We start from the raw sequence: 19,691 nt of genomic DNA, 5'->3' as shown, positions 1-19,691 counted from the left end.
TTTTTAGCCGGGCGGGCGGGGAGGAGAGGGACGGGTTCACGGGTACTCGATCTGCCTACACTTCTCTCGGTCTCGGATAGTGATGCGGGGGGTAGCAGTAGTAGCCCGGAGCGTGCGTGCACGTACGTGCTGCGTATCTGTGGATGCGTGGGTTTCGTGCGTTCCTGGGTCTGGGTGAGCACCACCACGCTTGACCGGTGAAATGGATTTTACCGGGTTGGTTGGCGATGGCTGCAAGCATGCGACTGTGTTCCTATTCCGAGGGGCAGAGCATGCGTACACGATTTCATCAAACACCGAAGAAGACATAATTATCAGTTGTCTTCCTATATCTCTCTGTACAGACATATATGTATGTTGTGTGATATTTTCGCTAAAATTACACAAATACAAATATAGTATAGTTATGATGTAGTTATAATACATGTAATATGTAATTACAAGTATAATCAGAATATAACTAGTGTGCATTGGCGGAATTAATCCCTATCCACTACGGACCAATGGAGCCCTCCTTGAGCCCCCTTGAAAAAGATCACTATGAATAAGAGGTGGGGGTGCTTAGCAGTATGTTTGATTTTTGGTTTCTGAATCCGCCCCTGCTAGTGTGTATGTTTCGTGTAACTTAAAATACTTGTAACTTATTGCTAGTTACATTATAATTACATACTTGTCATATTATAATTATATTATAGACATGTTTGTGTGATTTTGGTAACATAACACGGAAGATTCATAGCAAAACAGAAACAGGAAGTATAGTTTTTGTAGTTTTAAAATACTTTTTGTTTGCTGCTTGACGTCAATGTGTGTAGCAACACGAACTTGTGTTGTTCTATCTTTTAAAAGTGGGTATATCGTATATATCAAAACATTTCTGTTTTAAAGCAGTCAATCCTCTCGCTGTCTTGTAGGGGAAATGGTCAATGTTTTACTTTTATTTTTATAATATATAGTCTAGAATTAAATAGCTCACAGTTCCTTGATTACTCTTGTTCATTTTAAAATATAACGCTTTCTATCATGATTAGATTTATCTACTAATCGATATGATTTGTATATGTATATAGATTTAATGGTATCAATGCAAATCTACATATGACTAAAAAGTCTTACACTGTGAATATGATATAGTATTTTCCTTCTAAAAAACAAAATAAGCATAGGACCAAGTTTTACAAATTAATAAAAAAGACAGTAGAGTACTGCATTTTTTAAATCATTTTATATCATACTTTTGGAATGTCAACTATTCGCTATAGTAAAACGTTTATCTTTTAAAATAGTCCATATTTGCCTTGCGTCGTGGGCGGAAAGAGTCAATAGTTCTCTTTCATTTTGATATAAGTGGGTAAAGATTAATTAGTTAATGTTCGTGATTTATAACAGGTTTTACCCATAAGAACATGCATAGGCTAGGATCACGATCCAACTGGTCTTTTCATTTACTAACCGCTTGTTTTTTCTTTTTTTTCATACAATATGAAAAAGATGATGTAAGAATCATGCATGGTAATGAGTATGTACAACAGTATACAACCGACCACGGATAGGTTGTACGACTCTTGATGGAGTGTTGGATCAAGTAACCGACGATTTTTTAACCAACCATCTTTCTGTTTTTTCCCTTTCTCATAGTATTTTTGTCTCTCTGTATGGGATGGGTTGAATGGCTTTGCAGATGTAAAAGACAAGAGACGGACGTCTATAAAATAATGCTTATAACATACTCGTGCGTTATTATGAATCTACATGAATATGATAAAATGTGTTACACAGACCCAAAGAGAAAATAATATCTTTTAGCATGGGTAAATAGAAGGGAGTGTTTAATAGTCATACGCTTCGTTATTTTCTACTTTTGTGTGGGGAAGATCAAATGTTTTTCTCATGATGGACAGCGTGGTATGTTCTACGTGATTGGAAGGGGTGCACGAACAGACGGCTGAGCTTTTAAGGGTTTATTTGGGCTGGGAACTCTTTACCCCACCCCACCCCACGAGCAAAATTAATTGAGTTGTTAGCACATAATTAATTAAGTATATTAGCTAATAAACTTTAAAATATATTAAAATTTTTAAAATAACTTTTGTATATAATTTTATTAAAAAATATTGCGTTTAGCAGTTTGAGAAAAAAGATCTAAAATGGAGAAGGAAAAGCTTCGCAAAGCCTCAAAAGGAAGGTGAGCTGCGTCGGATACTTTCGTTGGGGTGCAAATTTGGGCCTCCATAAATTGCCTCATTGGAGGCCTTTTATTTGTACGACACAGTGCAAACCGCTGCCAGGGCTCTCGAGACAAAAAAAAAAAAAAACATATTTCAAAAATAAAGAAAATGATAGTTGATAATAAGCGGTAACAGCATCAATTCGCATGTCCCGTAGATTTCGTTAACGTCACGTAAGATCAGCAACATATCATGATATCAAAACATCATCATCTGGAAGTAAGTGTACCAGGAAACAGTGTCATCTACTACCTCCGTTCCTAAATATTTAACGTCATTGATTTTTTTATATAAGTTTAACCATTCGTTTTATTAAAAAATTTCAAAATTATTAATTATTTTTTTATTATTTTATTTATTGTTAAGTATATTTTTATACGTATATATAATTTTACATATTTTTTTTTAAAAAATTAAATAAGATAAATAGTTAAACGTATATAAAAAAATAAACGACTTGGAACATTAGGAGTACTACCCGAACTCGATCACGGCAGCCTGTAACTACTGCTCCGCGGCCGCAGGTTGTACCTCCGGCCAGCCGACGTCGTGACGGAGCTCTCGCCGACGGCCTCCTCCGGCGAGACGCCGTGCTTCCGGCGAGGAGCCACTGCCACCGCCATCGCCACCACCGCCTGCTGATGGCCATCCTCCGGCAAGGCGTAGCTCGGGTCGGCTCTGCTGTCCGCCTCGTCGTCGGCCAGATCGTCGAACACCCACGAGTAATCCCCCAGGCTCCTCTCGCTCTCCGTGCTGCCGCAGGACAGCATCTTCTCGCCGGCGCCGGCGGTTTCCTCCAGTGCCCGGACCTTCTCGACCAGCGTTTGGAGCAGGTGATGGTTTAGCACTTCGTAATCCCTGGACATAATAAATTACTTGTTGCTTAATTGGAGACTGAGATGAACGATTTCATGATCTGAATGTGATGGAGATATCAGATATGGCATGGATTGTTGCTGCTTACCTGTATGTGAATATGGAATGCAACATCTGAGCAGTGGCAAGAGCAAGGAACACTGATCTGACGAGGAACACCTTGGACAGCACCCAGAATTGCTTGTCGATGTCGTCGGCTCCAAGCTTGATCAGGCCAATTTCGAGCAGAAGAGTGATGCACAAACCTGGCAGGAGATGGCAAGCATGAACAAATGTACAATTGCATGGCGATATTTAAGTAAAGTTTTGAGATCATATTACTACCAAAGTAAAGGTGTCCCCTGATGCTGAAAGTTTGCTTCGCGCTTGTGAGCACGTAGATGAGAAACACGATGCAGCAGTAGAAAAAGAAGGCCTTGATGAAACGGGACTCTGCCAAGATGGCGTTGTGGAGGATGTAAAGTTTGTTCAGAGCAGCAAAAATGTTGGCCTGCTTTGCTCTGAACTCTTCCTGCAGGGAAAAAAAATATCAGTTGAAAAGCAAGTCAAATCCTGAGGCTACTCATTGATCATTGGCAGTAGAATTTTACAAAATGTAGGGAAAAGAAGAAAATAAGAACTAATATGATCTAGAGGAGGTAACAACCTGAGCTTCCAGTATTGAGTGTGAATTATGAATCAGGTGATCATGAGCTTGCCGGATTTCCTCTTGCCTGGACAGCAACTCTTCCTGCTGACGCTGGCCAAACTGTGCAAGTTTTTGCATTGTTTCCCTGGAAATTCCACTCTAAATCAGCGTATTTTACAGGTAAACTAGTACTTTTTTTAAAAAAAATGCGAAAGTGATACAAAGTACCTGCTTTCCTCAAGAGCTTGTGCCTGAAAGCTATACAGATTATTCAGACCGTCCATGGCCTTACTCTGCCCATCCAAAAGGTGCATCTGATTCTCCAATGATTTGCCAGCCACACTCCCAATATCATTTGCAGTGCTCTGCAGATCTTGCATCTTGGAGGACATGGAATCACCAACAGTTTTGATCTCCCTCTGAATATCAACAGCCTCCTCCTTCAGCCTATCCATGCCATCGCCAAGGCTCTCATACGACTCCTGAATGCGCACCATGCCGGCGTCGATCGTCTCCCTCATCTCAGTTTGCCCTTCTCTCAGCTTCGCCTGCGAGTCTGCGATCTCCTTGGACTGCTCGAAGATGGCCTTGGAGTGAGCCAGCACGTCGCTGATCTGGACCTCGACGTTCTTGGCCGTCTCTGCTAGGTGATCAGCCTGCATTTCGATCGACGAGAGCGTTTCCTGCACTTTGCCCGACTCTTTTATGATCTGGTCTGACCTCTCCTCGATCACCTCGAGCTTCTCCTCGGCTGACTTGGATGTCTTTGTCAGGTCGTTGACGAGCCTCTCGGTGTTATGCTTGAATGCTTCAGCTCTGCACAAATCAACCATTTTTTTTTCAAGAAACGGTAGTATTATGTATTAAAGCATATGAATTGCAACTGAAGCTGAGGGATTACTTACTGCAATTGGTGACACAGGGTGTTGGTCTCGAGGAAGAACTCGAGGAACACCTGGTCCTCGGAGTCGCCGAGCCTCTTGCGGCAGTACACCATCTCGGAGCTCTCGCCACAGCGAGGGAACGGCGGCCGGCCGGAGTCCTCCTGGAAGCAGCTGCTGAGGTGCCACGCCAGCCGCGACTGCTTCTCCTTGTCGGCCATGATCTCGCCGCAGCTGGCGAAGAGCTTCCGGTACGCCTCCTGCCAGCAGTTCTTGGGCCCGGCGAGCTTGCCCCACGCGTTCTCCAGCAGCTTCAGCCCTCTCGGGTCGTTGGTCCCGTCCATCGAGAAGTCTGCCACCGCGCCGCCGTCCAGCTCCATCATCGGTGCGCTGCGTTCACCGGCCGTCGCCGAAGACGAAGACGAAGACGAGAAAATGTTCCAGGAGAAGCCGCTGCTCCTCCGAGGGCACAGCCATAGACAGGCCAAGATCAACAGTGCAAGCCCCGAGTTCCTCCCCATGGTGCGCGCGAAATCGGTGAGCTTTGCACCGGCCAAGAACCGATCTTGGTGAGTAAAATCGCTGGTTAATTGCAGCCTCTGCCAGGAAGGAGCACAAGGAGGGAAGAAATTAAAGCCTATTCATTTCATGCAGATTGTTAACTCCCGTGTTAATAGCATTCTGAAATTCTTATACCCAAATCCCCAAACGAATTGAATCACCGAATTGGCGAATTGGACAGAAAAAAGGAATTAACTTGCGAGTTTGTGCTACCAATTGTCCAGACCAATTAAAATTAATCACAATATGAATTGAATCGAAGCCAGTAACAACCTAAACTCCCTACTAGATCAAATCGCCGGAGCAAGATGCAACAAGGAGCGAGCAACAACAAAATTGCTGCAACTTTCCCCTGCCGTGTGAAGGCTAGCTCCCCGATATATATAGCACCCGGTGTTCCTTAGCCGGCAAGCCAGAGATCCAGAGGCGGCGGTCACATCACATGCAAGGGAAAGATTAGTATCAAATGCTGCTACCCTAAACAAAACCTGGCTAATGACTTTTCAGTTTTGACACCGAAAATGACAGCGACTCACGAGCAAATGCGTGGCGAACTGCACTGAAACTCGAGTACTAATGGCGGTTTCCACTCCGAATTTCCATTTGGAATGTGCTAATTTAACAGAAGTGTGGAACGCTACTTGGATGCCAAGTTGATCGGTGGGGTATAGATCTCTTGCCGTGTTCTGTGTTCCGTTCCCGGTAAGAAGGCTTTTAATTTGCTGATAATGGCAATCAAAGTCGGTTCTAATTTTAGTCGGTAGCCTGCACTGGCTTACACCACAAGACAGCGAGCCCATCGTGGCCCTCATTATTTGGATTGGGCTTGCTAACCAAAATTTAAATTTTAAAAGTTAACTATGGAGTATATTTTTGGGTTTTTTTTACAGTTTATTTTATAATATTTGTTCTAAAAATGATAAGAACACGTTTGCAAAAGTATTACCAATAAATTATTTTTTTGGCTCATATGTCGTTTCGCCTAAACTTATTATAAGCCAAACGATCACTCTTGATTTCCGATCATCTCAACAGGGTTCTTCTCAGCCGACAATATCGTTGTAATGGAGATAGTTTAGATGTTAGGATTAAAGAATTATATGATTTTTATCGTAACTATTTAAGAGTATAAACAACTAAAGTAAAAAATATAATGCAAAAATCTTGTTTTCGAAAGATTACATAAGAAAATTATCTATATAAATCATTTTCATAGAACACACCTTTTAAGAACTTGAAAGAAAACATATTTGTGATAATCCAAATCCATAATTGGATTCAAACGGGGCCTAGACATGAACACATATGGCCGTCATGACGAGGTTCTTGAAAACTTTAGAAGGAATGGAATCTACAGTGACCCAACAATTTCACTGCAACTGCGAAGTACACAGAGAAAAAACAAAATCAAGAAATCTCACGGCATTTGATTCGGAAAAGCGCGGCAGCAAGTGCAGAGAAGAAGAAGAAGAAGAAGAAGAAGAAGAAGAAGAAAAGAAGAAGAAGAAAAAAGAAGGAAGAACCCAACTCACCGGCCGGCAGAGGCGAACCAGCCGTCGTCGGCAGGAAGCGGCAGAGGAGGTGAAGTCGCAGGAGGAGGTTAAAACCGGCCGCGATTTTCTCAATGGCGATTCACCGTGAAAGCTCGCGACGGTTCGCGCGAAACGGCCCCGTGCCTCCTCCTCCGCCCCGCGAGAGAGAACGGATCGACGGAGAAGATCAAGCGGCGGCAGCGGCCGCACCGCGTTGGTTGCGCGCGGTTTGGATGCGGTAAAAAAATTTTGGCTACTCTTTTACCGCTCGTTGAGTGAGTAGCGGATACAGTTTATACTTAGAATAGAGGTGTTCGGTACAACTAAAATTGCCTCAATTGGCAGAGTTTGCAAATTTGTTTGGAGATGCCACATCATGGGCAAAAAGGTTTCTGGTTCACCTGTCCGGCGATGTCGTTTCTAATAGACAATTTTACTATTTTTGGAAAGTTACCGAGCTGTACTGTAATTTTTAGCGTTAATTTTACCTCTAAATACTTTATATCTCAAAGATTTGATGAGAAATAAAAATTTTAAGTATAAATTTAGGTGCCTAGATATACTTGATATTAAAACCACCTATTTCTAATATATGGAGATGGGGAATGAGATCCTCCGCAATAGCATATAGCTACCGGAGAGGACTCAGGTAAGATGCATTTGAGATATCTCGTTCATATTGGAATTAAATAAAAGGCTGAGATTTATCACTGTTTACGGTATTATTTTACTGTTCCGCTTACGTGAAAAGTGCTTCTCTACAATACCATAGAGGATTCAGACCTAGAAATGGGAGATCTCAACTCTCAACTCCTCTTGCCCAAAAAAAAATAATAAAGTTCATATTTATTTCTACATTTTTTCCTTCTTGTTTTTCTTCTCTATTTATTTGAAGAATCTAAAATTCACCAAATATGATCCTCTGCAGTACCGAGTATTGCTCGCTGATACGTAGGTCCAATAGCACATAGGGCTGACACGTAGAAACCATATTGTAGAGGATCTGACCTCAGACTTCATCCATGACTTTGATATTACTTAATTTAGTAGCCACAATTGCACATGAACAACAATAATCATGCGGCATACAGGACTGAACTTCCAATAGGTGGTGTTCTTCTCTCGTGGGATTTTGAGATTTTGTATAGATTATCTGATTTTGCGATGGTTGTTTAAGAAAACAAACATTAAATTAATTAGTGCAAAATTAACAAATTGTTGTGGAACGATAGAATGAAGAACTTATATATTGAGAGTTTTTGTGGAAGCACATCGTTTAATAGCTTGAAAGTAGTGCTGATGAAAATCCAAAATCCACAAGAAAAGGGCCGGGCCATAGTAGAGATAATACAAGTATACAACATAATAATATACGCATGACACACAAATTTGTAGCTGCACTATGAAATATGAATGGATCAAATGGGATCCTCTGCAGTACCGCGTACTGCTCACTAATACATGGGTCCAATAGCACAAAGGGGATGGGGCTGATATATAGAAACAGTATTGTACCTGAACTCAGACTTCACCCATGACTTTGACATTACTCAATTTAGTAGCCACAATTGCACATGAACAACAATAATCATGCGGCATATAGGACTGAACTTCCAATAGGTGGTGTTCTTCTCTCATGAGATTTTGAGATTTTGTATAGATTATCTAATTTTGCGATGGTTGTTTAAGGAAATAAACATTAAATTAATTAGTGCAAAATTAACAAATTGTTGTAGAAAGATCGAATGAACTTCTATATTTAAAGTTTTTGCGGAAGCACATCGTTTAATAACTTGAAAATAGTGCTGATGAAAATCCAAAATCCACAAGAAAATGACCGGGCTATAGTAGAGAGAATACAAATATACAGCATAGTAATGTACGCATGACACGCAATTTTGTAGCTGCACTATGAAATATGATATGAATAGACCACTCTGCCGCTTAAATAGAATGTTACAGCCATCGAGCCATATAATGAGTACTCTGAAACCCCAATTGCTGGATTACCTACACAATCATACAGGAGAAGTTACAGGCACTTGACTGGGCTAATTCCTGTCCTTATGATCTTATATTCACAGAATAGTTTCAGTCGCTGTATACCCATCTTCATCCTTGGGCAGAAAAATATATTATCGAGGCCAAGTAAATTGACGGCAAATGGAGCTTGCACATGGGCAACTCATGCTACAACAGGGTAGGACGCACAAGTAGCAACACCTGCATGATGTACATTCAAAGTCAGTATATATCCAGCAGAACAAGTGAAATATCAGTTCGTTTTATGCGAGGACGTCCATGTGGGATACTTACCGCACATGTTCTTGCCCATTTCCATCTTGAAGTAACCATTGTCACCCCAGTCTGCGCCCCATGAGTTCTTGATGAGCCAGTAGGGAACTCCGTTTTCGACACCATAGCCAACGGCCACAACAGCGTGGTTCACATCCTAGTGATAGCATAATAATTCACAGTTTACGGTACGGCTGGACGTTAATGATCCAAAAACGAAAGAAAAACTACACATGAACAAATAAAATATGAAACTGGAAAATGAGCGAAAGCTCTTGTACACTCACCATAGGAGTAGTTCCACAATGGTCGCTTGTGTAAACTCCACTCTTGTACATCCTGAAACCGTCGATCACCTGAAAGGCAACACTAACTGGACGAACAAGTCCAACAGCATTCTTCAATTCATCCTCAGCACCCTTACCACCACAATAACAAAAAAAAATCAATAAATAAGAAGAGTTCATTCTACATATGCCCATTAGAGTTTACAATGGGGTTCCTTACCAGGGTGATGTTAACGGAGTTCAAAACCTTGACTCCAACGTTTTCAGGCTTGTAATGACAGATGCCATTGACACCAGTGTAAGGGTAAGACTCTTCGGTGTCAAGGCCACCATTGTATTTGATGTACTCAAAGGCCTGAGATGGCAGGCCTCCGCTGCACCCGAAATTATTGTATGCACCAGCACAGTCAACCAGCTGCTGCTCAGAAAGAGAGACGGGCTTCCCAGTGGCCTGAGTATATGCTGCCTCAAGAGAACCAGTAGTGCTGCCAGGATAAAAAATTAAAGGTAACTGAAATGATCTGATTATAGAACAGAACACCAACCGTCCCCAGCTTTTTTGTTTCTTCTTTGTCTGCTATGGAAATGGGACATCTTTTCTATAAAGGTCACAAATATATAAAGTTACAACAGGAAGCAACATTCCAGGGGATCATTTTCTCATAGGTTTGCCAGCTGGTTGGTAAAGCATATTTGCCACCATTTGTAGTGTTAAATGCTGATAAGAATATATGGCAAATGGACGGAAAGAAACAGAATAAAATACAAATTAGATATGTACGATAATTGCATTATATGTGCTTATTTGACGGTATTGAATAATTGCATTATATGTGCTTATTTGACGGTATTGAAAGATACAAGTAAATACACAGGACATACGAAAGGCTCCATTAAGAGAAACTGAAAAAGATTATGCTGGCAAGACTAGGTAGACAATAATTTCAGTTGCATACTTTTCCTTTTTCACCGTTTGGTCAAGCTGTACATAAACGCTACCCTTCTTTAATACAACACAGCAAAGCTGGCCCGGTTTCAGGGGGGGAAAAAAGAGAGAAAGTCAGTTGCTCCATTATTTAATTCCTTGCAGGCCACGAGTGTAATACTTTATATTCCATGCTTAACATTTTCAAATATTTTTGTAATCGTTTCTGTGGTGATGATCTCCAGTTCTCAACTACTGTACTTAAAAGCTACTAGTAGCAATCTCAGCTTGACCGACATATTGATCTGTCAGTTCCATCCTGGGCCACATCCAACGTAATTTTAAACTATTTACGAAAAAAAAAGCATCACAATTGAAAAGTGCATCCACCCTGGTGATTACTTTCAAGATCATAGGCCATCGAGTCCTGACGCCAGACAAGCAGACTACAAAATGGTACTTCCTGTCTGATAACATAGGCTTTTTAACCCCAGCTCGATAATTATGAAACCAGACCCTTTTGCTAATTTAACACGATTTACCATAACTCCCTCGTAGTTACTGACTTAGCGCAGAGGCTTAGAAGTTATAATTTAGAAAATTAACAAGGACTCTCTTTTCTTTGTCGACTTTCATTGTTGATGATATGGCAAAATCACTACTAACACAGTTTGCACCACAAAAGGTTCTACAGTTTCCATCCAAAAAAGTCGGTTGCTGATTTGTGAGTAGTTACCTGAAAGTCCAGCAGGAGCCACAGTGGCCCTGGTCTTTCACGGGGCTGACGATCCCATCCTCCCTCCAGTCTTTCTGCAGTAGCTCAAAACAATTAAACAAAAACCTCCATCGTCGTGCTAAAACATCCAAAATGCACAACTTTATGGGACCGATTACTCGATTAGCATGTAAGGACATAACACAATGAAAGGACCACAATCTTGCGGCGTATGAATGCCATACAGTCAGAAATCAGTATTGCACCTATAATACGGCGAGAAATGCTGTACTACAGTTCAATTACAACCCCCGGAAAAAAAAAGAAAAAAGAGATCGAACAATTCCATCTTTCAGCAAACCAGGCAGGCATAGCAGGCTCGTTGTCGTCGCGGTAACTATACATCATGTGCAGAGGTCACAGAAGAAATTAAGTGGTTATTATCAAAAAAAAAAAAAACTGTTCTTGTCGAGGTATAGAAGGCCCCCAGGACAGACTTGACAGTAACACATGGTAGGGCCGGCCAATCAAGCGTACGTACGCTACAGCGATGAGCAAATCTTGCTGCCTCTTGCAAAGTTCAGAGTTTCAGATCAGAGACTCTGTCTGAGCCCAACTCGCGCATACCTATCACGCATGGCGATGCAAGGATTTTGCCAAGTAACAATTCCCCACCTAATCTGGCTACCGTTACTACGTTACAACTGAGAGACGATCGATCGACCAGGTGAAGACGACGAAGAAGCGTACAGCTTGGTACTTACGGTCTCCGGGAGAGCGGCGGCGTCCCGCATCCGGTGGTTGCCGGCGAGCGTCGCCGAGCAGTTCTGCGCCGCGCCGAGCCGGCTCGCCTGGAACTCCTCCCAGCTCATGTCCGCGAAACCTGCAGGCACAGCCACGCGACGGGGGGTGTGAGGCCACGGCAACGGGCCGTCCGGATTAGGAAGGTGCTCGGGATCCTACGGTTGATGCCGAGGCGGTAGGGGAGGCCTCTTCGGTTGGTGGAGCGGACGAGCTCGAGGCTGTCGGAGAAGATCCGGAACCGCCGGCGCACCTCCGCCGCGTCGTCGTACCTCTTGCCATGCCTGCGCGCGCGGGTGGGGACGGACGTACGGGATCGAGCCGAGTGGTCAGCGCGAATGGCCGGCGGCGGCGGCGGAGAGCGGACGGTGGGAGGGACAGGGAGCAGGAGCTGACCTGACGGCGAAGCGGGCGAAGCGGATGGCGTCGCGGGTGCGGCCGAGGGCGGCGAGGACGGCCGACTCGAGCGAGGAGGCGGCGTGGTCCGTGACGGTGCGGATCGGGTTGGAGTCGTCGAAGTCGGAGGAGGCGACGGCGGCGGTGGCCGTGAGGGCGAGGACGGCGGCGAGGAGGAGGAGGAGGCGGCGGTGGGCCATCCCGCCGGCGATCGTGGCTATATTTTCTTAACGGGTTTTGGTAGGGGAGTGGACAGTGGGGGCAGGAGCTTGGATGGATCTCTGGGTTTTATATACAGAGCATCCCAGCCTTTGCTGTCCACTGAGAATGGTATCACTTGCCCCATCCTTACCAAAATACAAGTATTTTTGTATGTTTTATGTTCGGATTAAATATTTATATGCATAAATATTTATATTTTAGAACAGATACCCAATTGCTTTTCCTTTTTGTGGTTTTGAAAAGAACCTACAGCCTCCTTGGTTGGCTAACAGCTTATAAGAATATCTAAAATTTTAAAATTTCAAAAGTTAATTTTGAAATTTTTTATCATAGTTTATTTTACAACATTTACTTTTAAATCACTAAGATCACGTATATAAAAGTTCTATATAAATTTATTTTTAATTGTTAATAAGTTGTTTCATTTATGATAAGAATAAGTGAAACGAGGAAGTTGTTGCTCTCTCTCTTTCATCATAAATGAAGTTCTAGATCGAATACGAATACGGATATTAAGCATGCTGGGAATATTATTATAGGTTAAGAAGAGAAATTAGGTGCAAAACTACAGTGGTGAAAATATGTTGCGATATGAAAAGATGAATTTTTATATTTTAGAGATGAATTTTTAATTCTACAAACTATTATATTTTAGGACAGACAGAGTAGTTAGCTATTTAAATTCTGATTAGTTCAAACCAATTTATTTTTAGTATGATTTTACAGCTTCACCATCTATCATCAGTATATTCATATTATTAGCATTAGGTCAAAGCCTATATGGTCTTTAATAATCATATCACGATTGCACTACAAAACATGTGTGCAAAGTTGCAACTAAAAAGTGCTAAGTAGGAGCGACCCCCGGTGAAATGAAATTCTTGAAACAGAGGATGAGAGAAGCACAGTATCTGCCGGAAAATTGATCAAGAACTTTGGAAACCATCTGTTATGAAAACCAAAACAGCAAAACAACAACAAAAACAAACAAACAAACTGTTGTTGGAAGGTCATGCTCCTGCATTAAACCCTTTTGCTTTTCCATTTCCCTCTACAAAAAACCAGTCTTATTCGTCATATTTTACAGCTGAACATCCAAATCTGCAGGGGGACGAACTCCCCATTAACCCATGACGCCATGGTTGACGCCGCAGATGGAGACGAACGAAACGGGCACACTCCGGCGGTCGCCGTCGAGCTCTGCTGCCTCTGATTGGCCACCACCGGTAGAGGCTGAGACAAACACGGCGTAGCAGACTAGCGGCGCTCTGCTCTGGATATTTTCGTTGTGAGCTGAGCTGAGCTGACGCGAGACGGGGACTCATGGCGTCGTGATTGGCTGAGCAGATGCAGATGGAGATACGGTTGGAAACCCCAGTCCCGTTGAAAAAAAAAGAAGCTAAACGTCTTATTTACAAGCCAAAGATAATACTCCCTTGATTTATTTACGTGACGTCGTCGTTGACTTTTAGATCTACATTTAACCGTTCGTCTTATTCAAAAAATTTATCCAAATATATAAAATTATAATTCATACTTAAAGTTTTTATATATAAATCAAATTATAATAAAATAATTAATAATTATATAATTTTTTAGTAGAATAAACACGAACATCAAAATCAACCGCTGTCATATAAAAACACGGAGGGAGTATGTGTTTTTAGCAAACTAAAAATAAAGTCTACAAAATAAACTAGTATAAAAACTTAAAATAAATTTGAATTGGAGTTTAAAAAATCTAAATTTTAGCTTATAAGGATGAGATAGAGCAAAAAGGCCCACAGGAATGGCTGCGGTCAGCATGGAGCTCCGTCTCCGGCACTTCACTCCTGCAAGTGTCCAAGAGGCCGGTGCGCAATACGTGGACAGCATGGATCCTGATTCCTGCAGACGACGGTTCATTGGATGGGATGCACAGCAGTTTCGTCTTTTCTCGCAAGTTTTTGAAAAGTTTTGTAGGTGACAGTATGGTTTTGTTGTTGGCTTGTGGCCGTTCTTCACTCTTCAGAACAGATGCAAAAGTGTCACTGTCCTTCAGAACAAACTAGAGTAACCACTTAGCCAAAAAAATAAATAAAAATCGAGCTAGGAAGCAAAAAAAAAATCACACCATATCTTTTCGCTTCTACTTATATTTATAAGCCAAAATTTAAACTTTTAATCTTAAATTTATGGATGATTTTAGGATTTTTTCACTAAATTTTATTTTTCAGCATTGATTTTTAGATCACTGAAACTAACTATACTCTTGTATACTCTTGAGTGATGTTTTTACTTGGCATGTGGATGTAATATACTCGTACTGATACTCACATTAGGGTTCACAAAGCCAATTGGTTTGATTTTCATGGTTATTCGACATTTTGACAGGCCCGAAATCAATTTTCAGTTGAAATTTTGAATGTTTGTTTTTGTCAAATTCAGATGTCAAACAGTAAATTTGATCAAAATTTAGTACCAAGCCGTGCACTATCGCATTAGATTGGTACAAAGGATCTGCTATTTTGTGATTAATAAATGTATGGCTAATAACTGAATAAATTATGATATTTTTTAAGGGTACAAACGAACTAATAAGTATTATAAAATTGAAAATTTGATTTGAAAAAGTTTCAGAAAATTTACATACAGAGAGTTGTTATTTTGCCAAAAATAAAATCATGTAGTTCAAGAGTATGGAAAGTATGAACCTCCTTGGTATATCTCACTTCCATGTTGAGACTTATTGCTATTGGTCCACACATCAGTCACTATCTATATGTAGTACTTCCCTTACTCTTTTTTATTTAACGACATTTCTTTCTGAATATATGTTTGATCATTCGTCATATTTTAAAAAATACATAATTATTAATTATTTTGTTATGATTTAATTTATTTGAGACACTTTGAGCGTAACTTATTATTGTAAAAAAATTGAATAAAATATTTAACGGTGTCAAATAAGAAAAAGAATGAGTAATGTAATAGAGCCGTGTCCCGAACTGTGTTGTTAGTTGCTGCTACTAGTTAATTAATTTACCTCAAAGGCTCATTGTATTTCCTCCCGAGAAGACGGGAAGAGAGATTCAGATGCTTTCGGTGAATATTCCACGGGACAGGAGCTTCAGGACCTCAGGCTGGAGCCTGAATTGCTCGGCTCAATATTCAGAGAGTTCGATCAGGACAGAGATATTTTTCGAGTGCAACGTGCAACATAGCATCAGTCTGGAAACTCACCAAGGATTAGGAAATTAACCAACTGGCATGTAGTGACGATGACTGCAATAACAAGAGCTCATATATCTAGATGCAGAAACAGAGACGCTTTCAAAGCAAAAGGTTGCCATCGGAGTGTCAGCATCGACCCTATTTATTTGCAAGAAATAAAAAATCGATGCGTGTTTTTCGTGAGAAGGGAAGAACGCCTAAGCAGGGGCGGATCCAGGCGTAGGGCAGTTTGGGCTTGAGTCCTACGCCTGGTTGAAAAAATGCATTGCAAAAATATTAAATTTTAGTTAAAATTTATCAAAAAAGCAAAAATTTCATCGTTGACCTCTAGGCTTAGAAAATTTCTACTTCCGCCCTTGCGCCTAAGTATCATATGCAGGACAAGACGATAATGTTGTTCGCTTACGCACGAGATGGCGACCGGCAGCGGCTAATGGCATCGACCCCTCGAGTTTGATCTGAAACAACAACCTTAGGCACCGTTCGATTCCAAAGCTACTCTCTCCTATACTGCAGTACTACTTGTGAATTTATGGATCGAACTAGAAGAAAGTAATAGTGCGGGCTGCACGTTTAGAAAAAACTTTAGCTTTTAACCTCTATTTCCATAAACCTATGGTAGATAATTTGGTGGAGGCCTAAGGAGTCTATGGTATTAGAATCTATAGTGGAGGCTACAGACCCCTGTCCCTATGGCAAATCTGTTATTGTGTGTATTATAAAATAACCATACGACTGATGGTGATGTATTTGCGTAGACTCATAGATAAAAGAAATATTTTTAAAAAAATCACTTGATTTTCTTTCTAATTTTCATGTTATATTTTTTTAAAAGATATTCTATAATAAGTTTCTTTATAAATCAAGTAAATATAATTTTTTAAATTTATAATAGCTAACACTTTTCAAGTAACCATAGGTTAATGGCATTACTTGTTTGACACGCGACATATACGCCCCCAAACCTCCGTTCAAAAGGCCCTTATTTCTTAAAATATTTTAATATGTCAATAAATTTAGAGAACTCCAGTACTAGGAACAGCATCTCCTTTCATTTTGTATATGTTGGTAAATCAAGAAATTGTCCAATACAACGGAGAAAAATACACATAACAAAATTGCACTACTTCAGCGCAACTAGCCCTAATAGCTGCTAACAGGGGGTAACTTCTCAGGACTCGAGTAAGGCCTTATCGCACAGAAAACGAGAGTGAATAAGTTAGCTACTAGGGGCGAAAAATGCGGCCTAAGAATGATGACACCTACTTTCATTCCATATCGGATTTAAACTCAGGTTTCTCCAAGTTTTATAGAACTGCTTGTAATTTCACAAGACCTAGTAAGATGGTCCACACATCTGTACTTTTTTACTTAGATTTTATAGCATCAAAACATTTAACCTATGGGAGGCAAGACTACTGTGTCCCATAGTTGTCATTTTGCCACCAAATTACGGGAGCACATTACTCATTAGTGGCGGATCTAGCCAATAAGATTAGATGATATGAACAAGTTAGATAGAGGTTTAACCCGATTTCTATCTATTATTGCCATAAAATTTTAGAGGGTGTCTTGGTGATGCTCCAATGGCTTTAATGGGGATAGCGGAGGTTCGAGCCCCTGCTGCCCTAATGCTAGATCCGCCCCTGATACTCATGCATCTCTACGATTTCATGTAGGGCTGGGCTGTAAATTCTAGGAAAAAAATAATAGTCCACGTAATGATGAAGAAGAAATCTTAGTTTTCAAACTTGAAATTTGACGGTTTTATGGGCACAACGCAGATACTGAAACACACGTCTCAGCCCCTATCGCAATTTGAAACATAGCACGGAAGGTCCGTATTAGACTCGCTGCAGAAATTGGACCGACAATGAAAATCCTCTCACTGCATTCTGCTGAGGCCCAGCCGAAGTCTAGGTGGGCCTAGTCCATTACGGCCCAACTACTATTGCTACTTGTGAGGCCCGCCAGTGTGGCCCGTTGGCCTTTTGCACATTCGGGATTGCAACACTGTTTGCGAATTTGTACTTCCATATAATTCTTGTTGTTTAGGACTTGGTCCCTTTTTTTAGAATTTTAACTTAATAAATTGAAAATATTCACTTTAGAAGCATAAAGAATTGATCTTGAAAGTTACTTCAATCCAATAATATGTTTGTTGACGTGTGTGCGTATATATATTGTTATTGAAATTAGTAGTGAAAGTCAGTTTTAGAGACCCTGTTTTGTTGTTAAAATTGGAGGGAGTATTCCACCCCATCTTTTTTGTTTCTTTTCATGTTTATAAGCCAAAATTTAAATTTTTAATCTTAAATTTAAAGTTGATTTTGAAGTTTTTTATCAAAGTTTATTTTTCAATCTTAGTTTTTAGATCGCTAAGAATATATATATATATATATATATATATATATATATATATAAGTTTTATTTATAAATTATTTTTCGTTTGTAAATATACCGTCATAAAGAAGAAATACAATCACCCCTTCCTGTGTATGTCTGGTTGCATCGTGTTCTTTATTTGTGGTCCATGTCCTTGCAGATAGGTTAGGTTGCCAAAGTAGTTAGTTTCTCCAGGTTATAATGCTAACTTCTGGTTCGACACACACCCTGTGTGTGAACTGCCGGTAGCTCGTTTCGTCTGTTCATCCATAAGCATCATGTAAGCACATAAGTCACGCTCCTAATTAAGCTTAACGAGTCATGAATATGATGATGCTCATTGCATACCTCTCGCATTTCCCATGTGCGAGATCATTTCTTTTCTACCCATGCTCTGAACTTGTGCTCCTTGACTCCATGTAAGATGTCAAAACAAAATGAAAATAAGAATCATCTTTGCAAAAAAAAAGAGTAAAAAAAATCAGAAGCCAAAGAATTTCAGCCGCTCTCTGAATCGAAAACCTTGCCGATCCCTTTCATGATCCACGTATCCGTTTGAGTTTTTTACGGGCGTGCGAGATGCAAAGGTTTGAGGTTTCCATCGTTTTCGTCTCACCGACCTAATACTGCTGCTCCAGAGTTCAGAACGGACAAAAGATTGACCGTGAAAGTCCAGTCCATAGGTTGCTAAAGTATGCGTTTTTGTGAAATGTCATCAGTTTCGTGTTCTCCTTGTCCAGACTGTGCGATTGATCGGCGTCATTCTATCTTCAGAACTCGCGTAATCCTTCATCACTGGGTTTCATTCATGAAGTTTTTTTGCCAAACGATCCATGCATCATTTGTGCTACTACTCATCACAGCACGGTGACTGACCGACTGACTGACTTCCTGATGATCAAATCATCAGTGTCATAGCCTCTCTCGTATTCAGTAGGAAGAAGACGCAATCGAGAAGAGATGAATTAATCAGCAGGCAGCGGTAACATTTAATTCTGACTAACCTGCACAGGAGGAAGAGATGAATCAACAGTGACAACGTTTAAACTGACAGGTTTGGATGATACTACTACTAGCACGACGGCTGAATTTGCCAAGGAGTTTCGAGCTCCTCTTAATCAGCTCTGACTTGCACGCTCCATTTGCCCACTTGGTTATTTATGCTCCACTAATCCGCTACAAAAAATAATAATAATCAAAGCAAGCAAGATGCAATTCGCTATCCGAGCTCCTGCAGCAAGGCGGCCGGCGTAGGTGAAGGATGACCTGGGGGTAAACTCAGCATGGTGTCACGCCGTCGTCGCCTCGCCGCTGCCCCATCGGCGCACGCCTCCGATGGCAACCAGCGGCGCGTGCGAATCGAGCCGTCAAACTGCTCAGGGACAGAGACGACCTCGGATTTTTTTTCAGTTTTCTTTGGCAACTTGGGCGCAGGAGACGCATATCCATCCATCCATCCATCCATCCATCTACCTGCAAAGGCTACGACTGCAACTTGGTCAGTTCTTTTTTTGGGAATCCAACTTGGTCAGTTCACAACGGGACGGGCGATCTGCTGTGGTTTTTCGTTGCGAACTACAGTAAAAAAACTTTTGTATTCGTCGCGTGTTCTTCCGAGCTGACTAAAAAAATGGTTCTTGAACCGGATATACTTTTTTATATGCAATACCATCTGGTAGCTCAACTGCACTGCACGCACCTGAAGCTCTCGTAGTAGTACTACTACTACCAAAATATCCTGAGCTT

The 19,691-nt window shown here is 41.1% G+C and overlaps 2 protein-coding genes across 3 annotated transcripts; both read right to left on the bottom strand.

Moving 5' to 3' along the window:
• Window positions 1-2,691: 2,691 nt before the first annotated feature.
• On the bottom strand, window positions 2,692-6,790 carry LOC102702406 (protein GAMETE EXPRESSED 1). Of its 2 annotated transcripts, none has more exons than XM_015841098.1 (7): window positions 6,707-6,790; window positions 4,638-5,212; window positions 3,961-4,548; window positions 3,751-3,877; window positions 3,429-3,615; window positions 3,193-3,349; window positions 2,692-3,086 (listed from the first exon to the last, which is right to left on the bottom strand). In XM_015841098.1, exons 2-7 carry the CDS (start codon window positions 5,132-5,134, stop codon window positions 2,717-2,719), a joined length of 1,926 nt encoding a protein of 641 aa, XP_015696584.1. In that variant the 5' UTR covers window positions 5,135-5,212; window positions 6,707-6,790; the 3' UTR covers window positions 2,692-2,716. The 2 variants fall into 2 exon arrangements, with proteins under 2 accessions (XP_015696584.1, XP_015696583.1); XM_015841097.1 differs by lacking the exon at window positions 6,707-6,790 and adding an exon at window positions 5,448-5,530.
• A 1,781-nt stretch (window positions 6,791-8,571) lies between these two features.
• LOC102702127 (oryzain gamma chain) lies at window positions 8,572-12,407 on the bottom strand. The gene is made up of 8 exons (XM_006660600.3): window positions 12,126-12,407; window positions 11,892-12,013; window positions 11,693-11,811; window positions 10,950-11,023; window positions 9,509-9,773; window positions 9,289-9,420; window positions 9,023-9,158; window positions 8,572-8,929 (listed from the first exon to the last, which is right to left on the bottom strand). The coding sequence occupies exons 1-8, from the start codon at window positions 12,323-12,325 to the stop codon at window positions 8,892-8,894; spliced, it is 1,086 nt and encodes a 361-aa protein (XP_006660663.1). The 5' UTR covers window positions 12,326-12,407; the 3' UTR covers window positions 8,572-8,891.
• Between the last annotated feature and the right edge of the window lie 7,284 nt (window positions 12,408-19,691).

The sequence above is a fragment of the Oryza brachyantha genome, chromosome 9 (assembly GCF_000231095.2).
Source record: "Oryza brachyantha chromosome 9, ObraRS2, whole genome shotgun sequence".
In the NCBI taxonomy this organism is placed as follows: Eukaryota; Viridiplantae; Streptophyta; class Magnoliopsida; order Poales; family Poaceae; genus Oryza; species Oryza brachyantha.
Note: the sequence above shows the minus strand (reverse complement) of the source record. Positions and strands in the feature narration are given on the sequence as shown.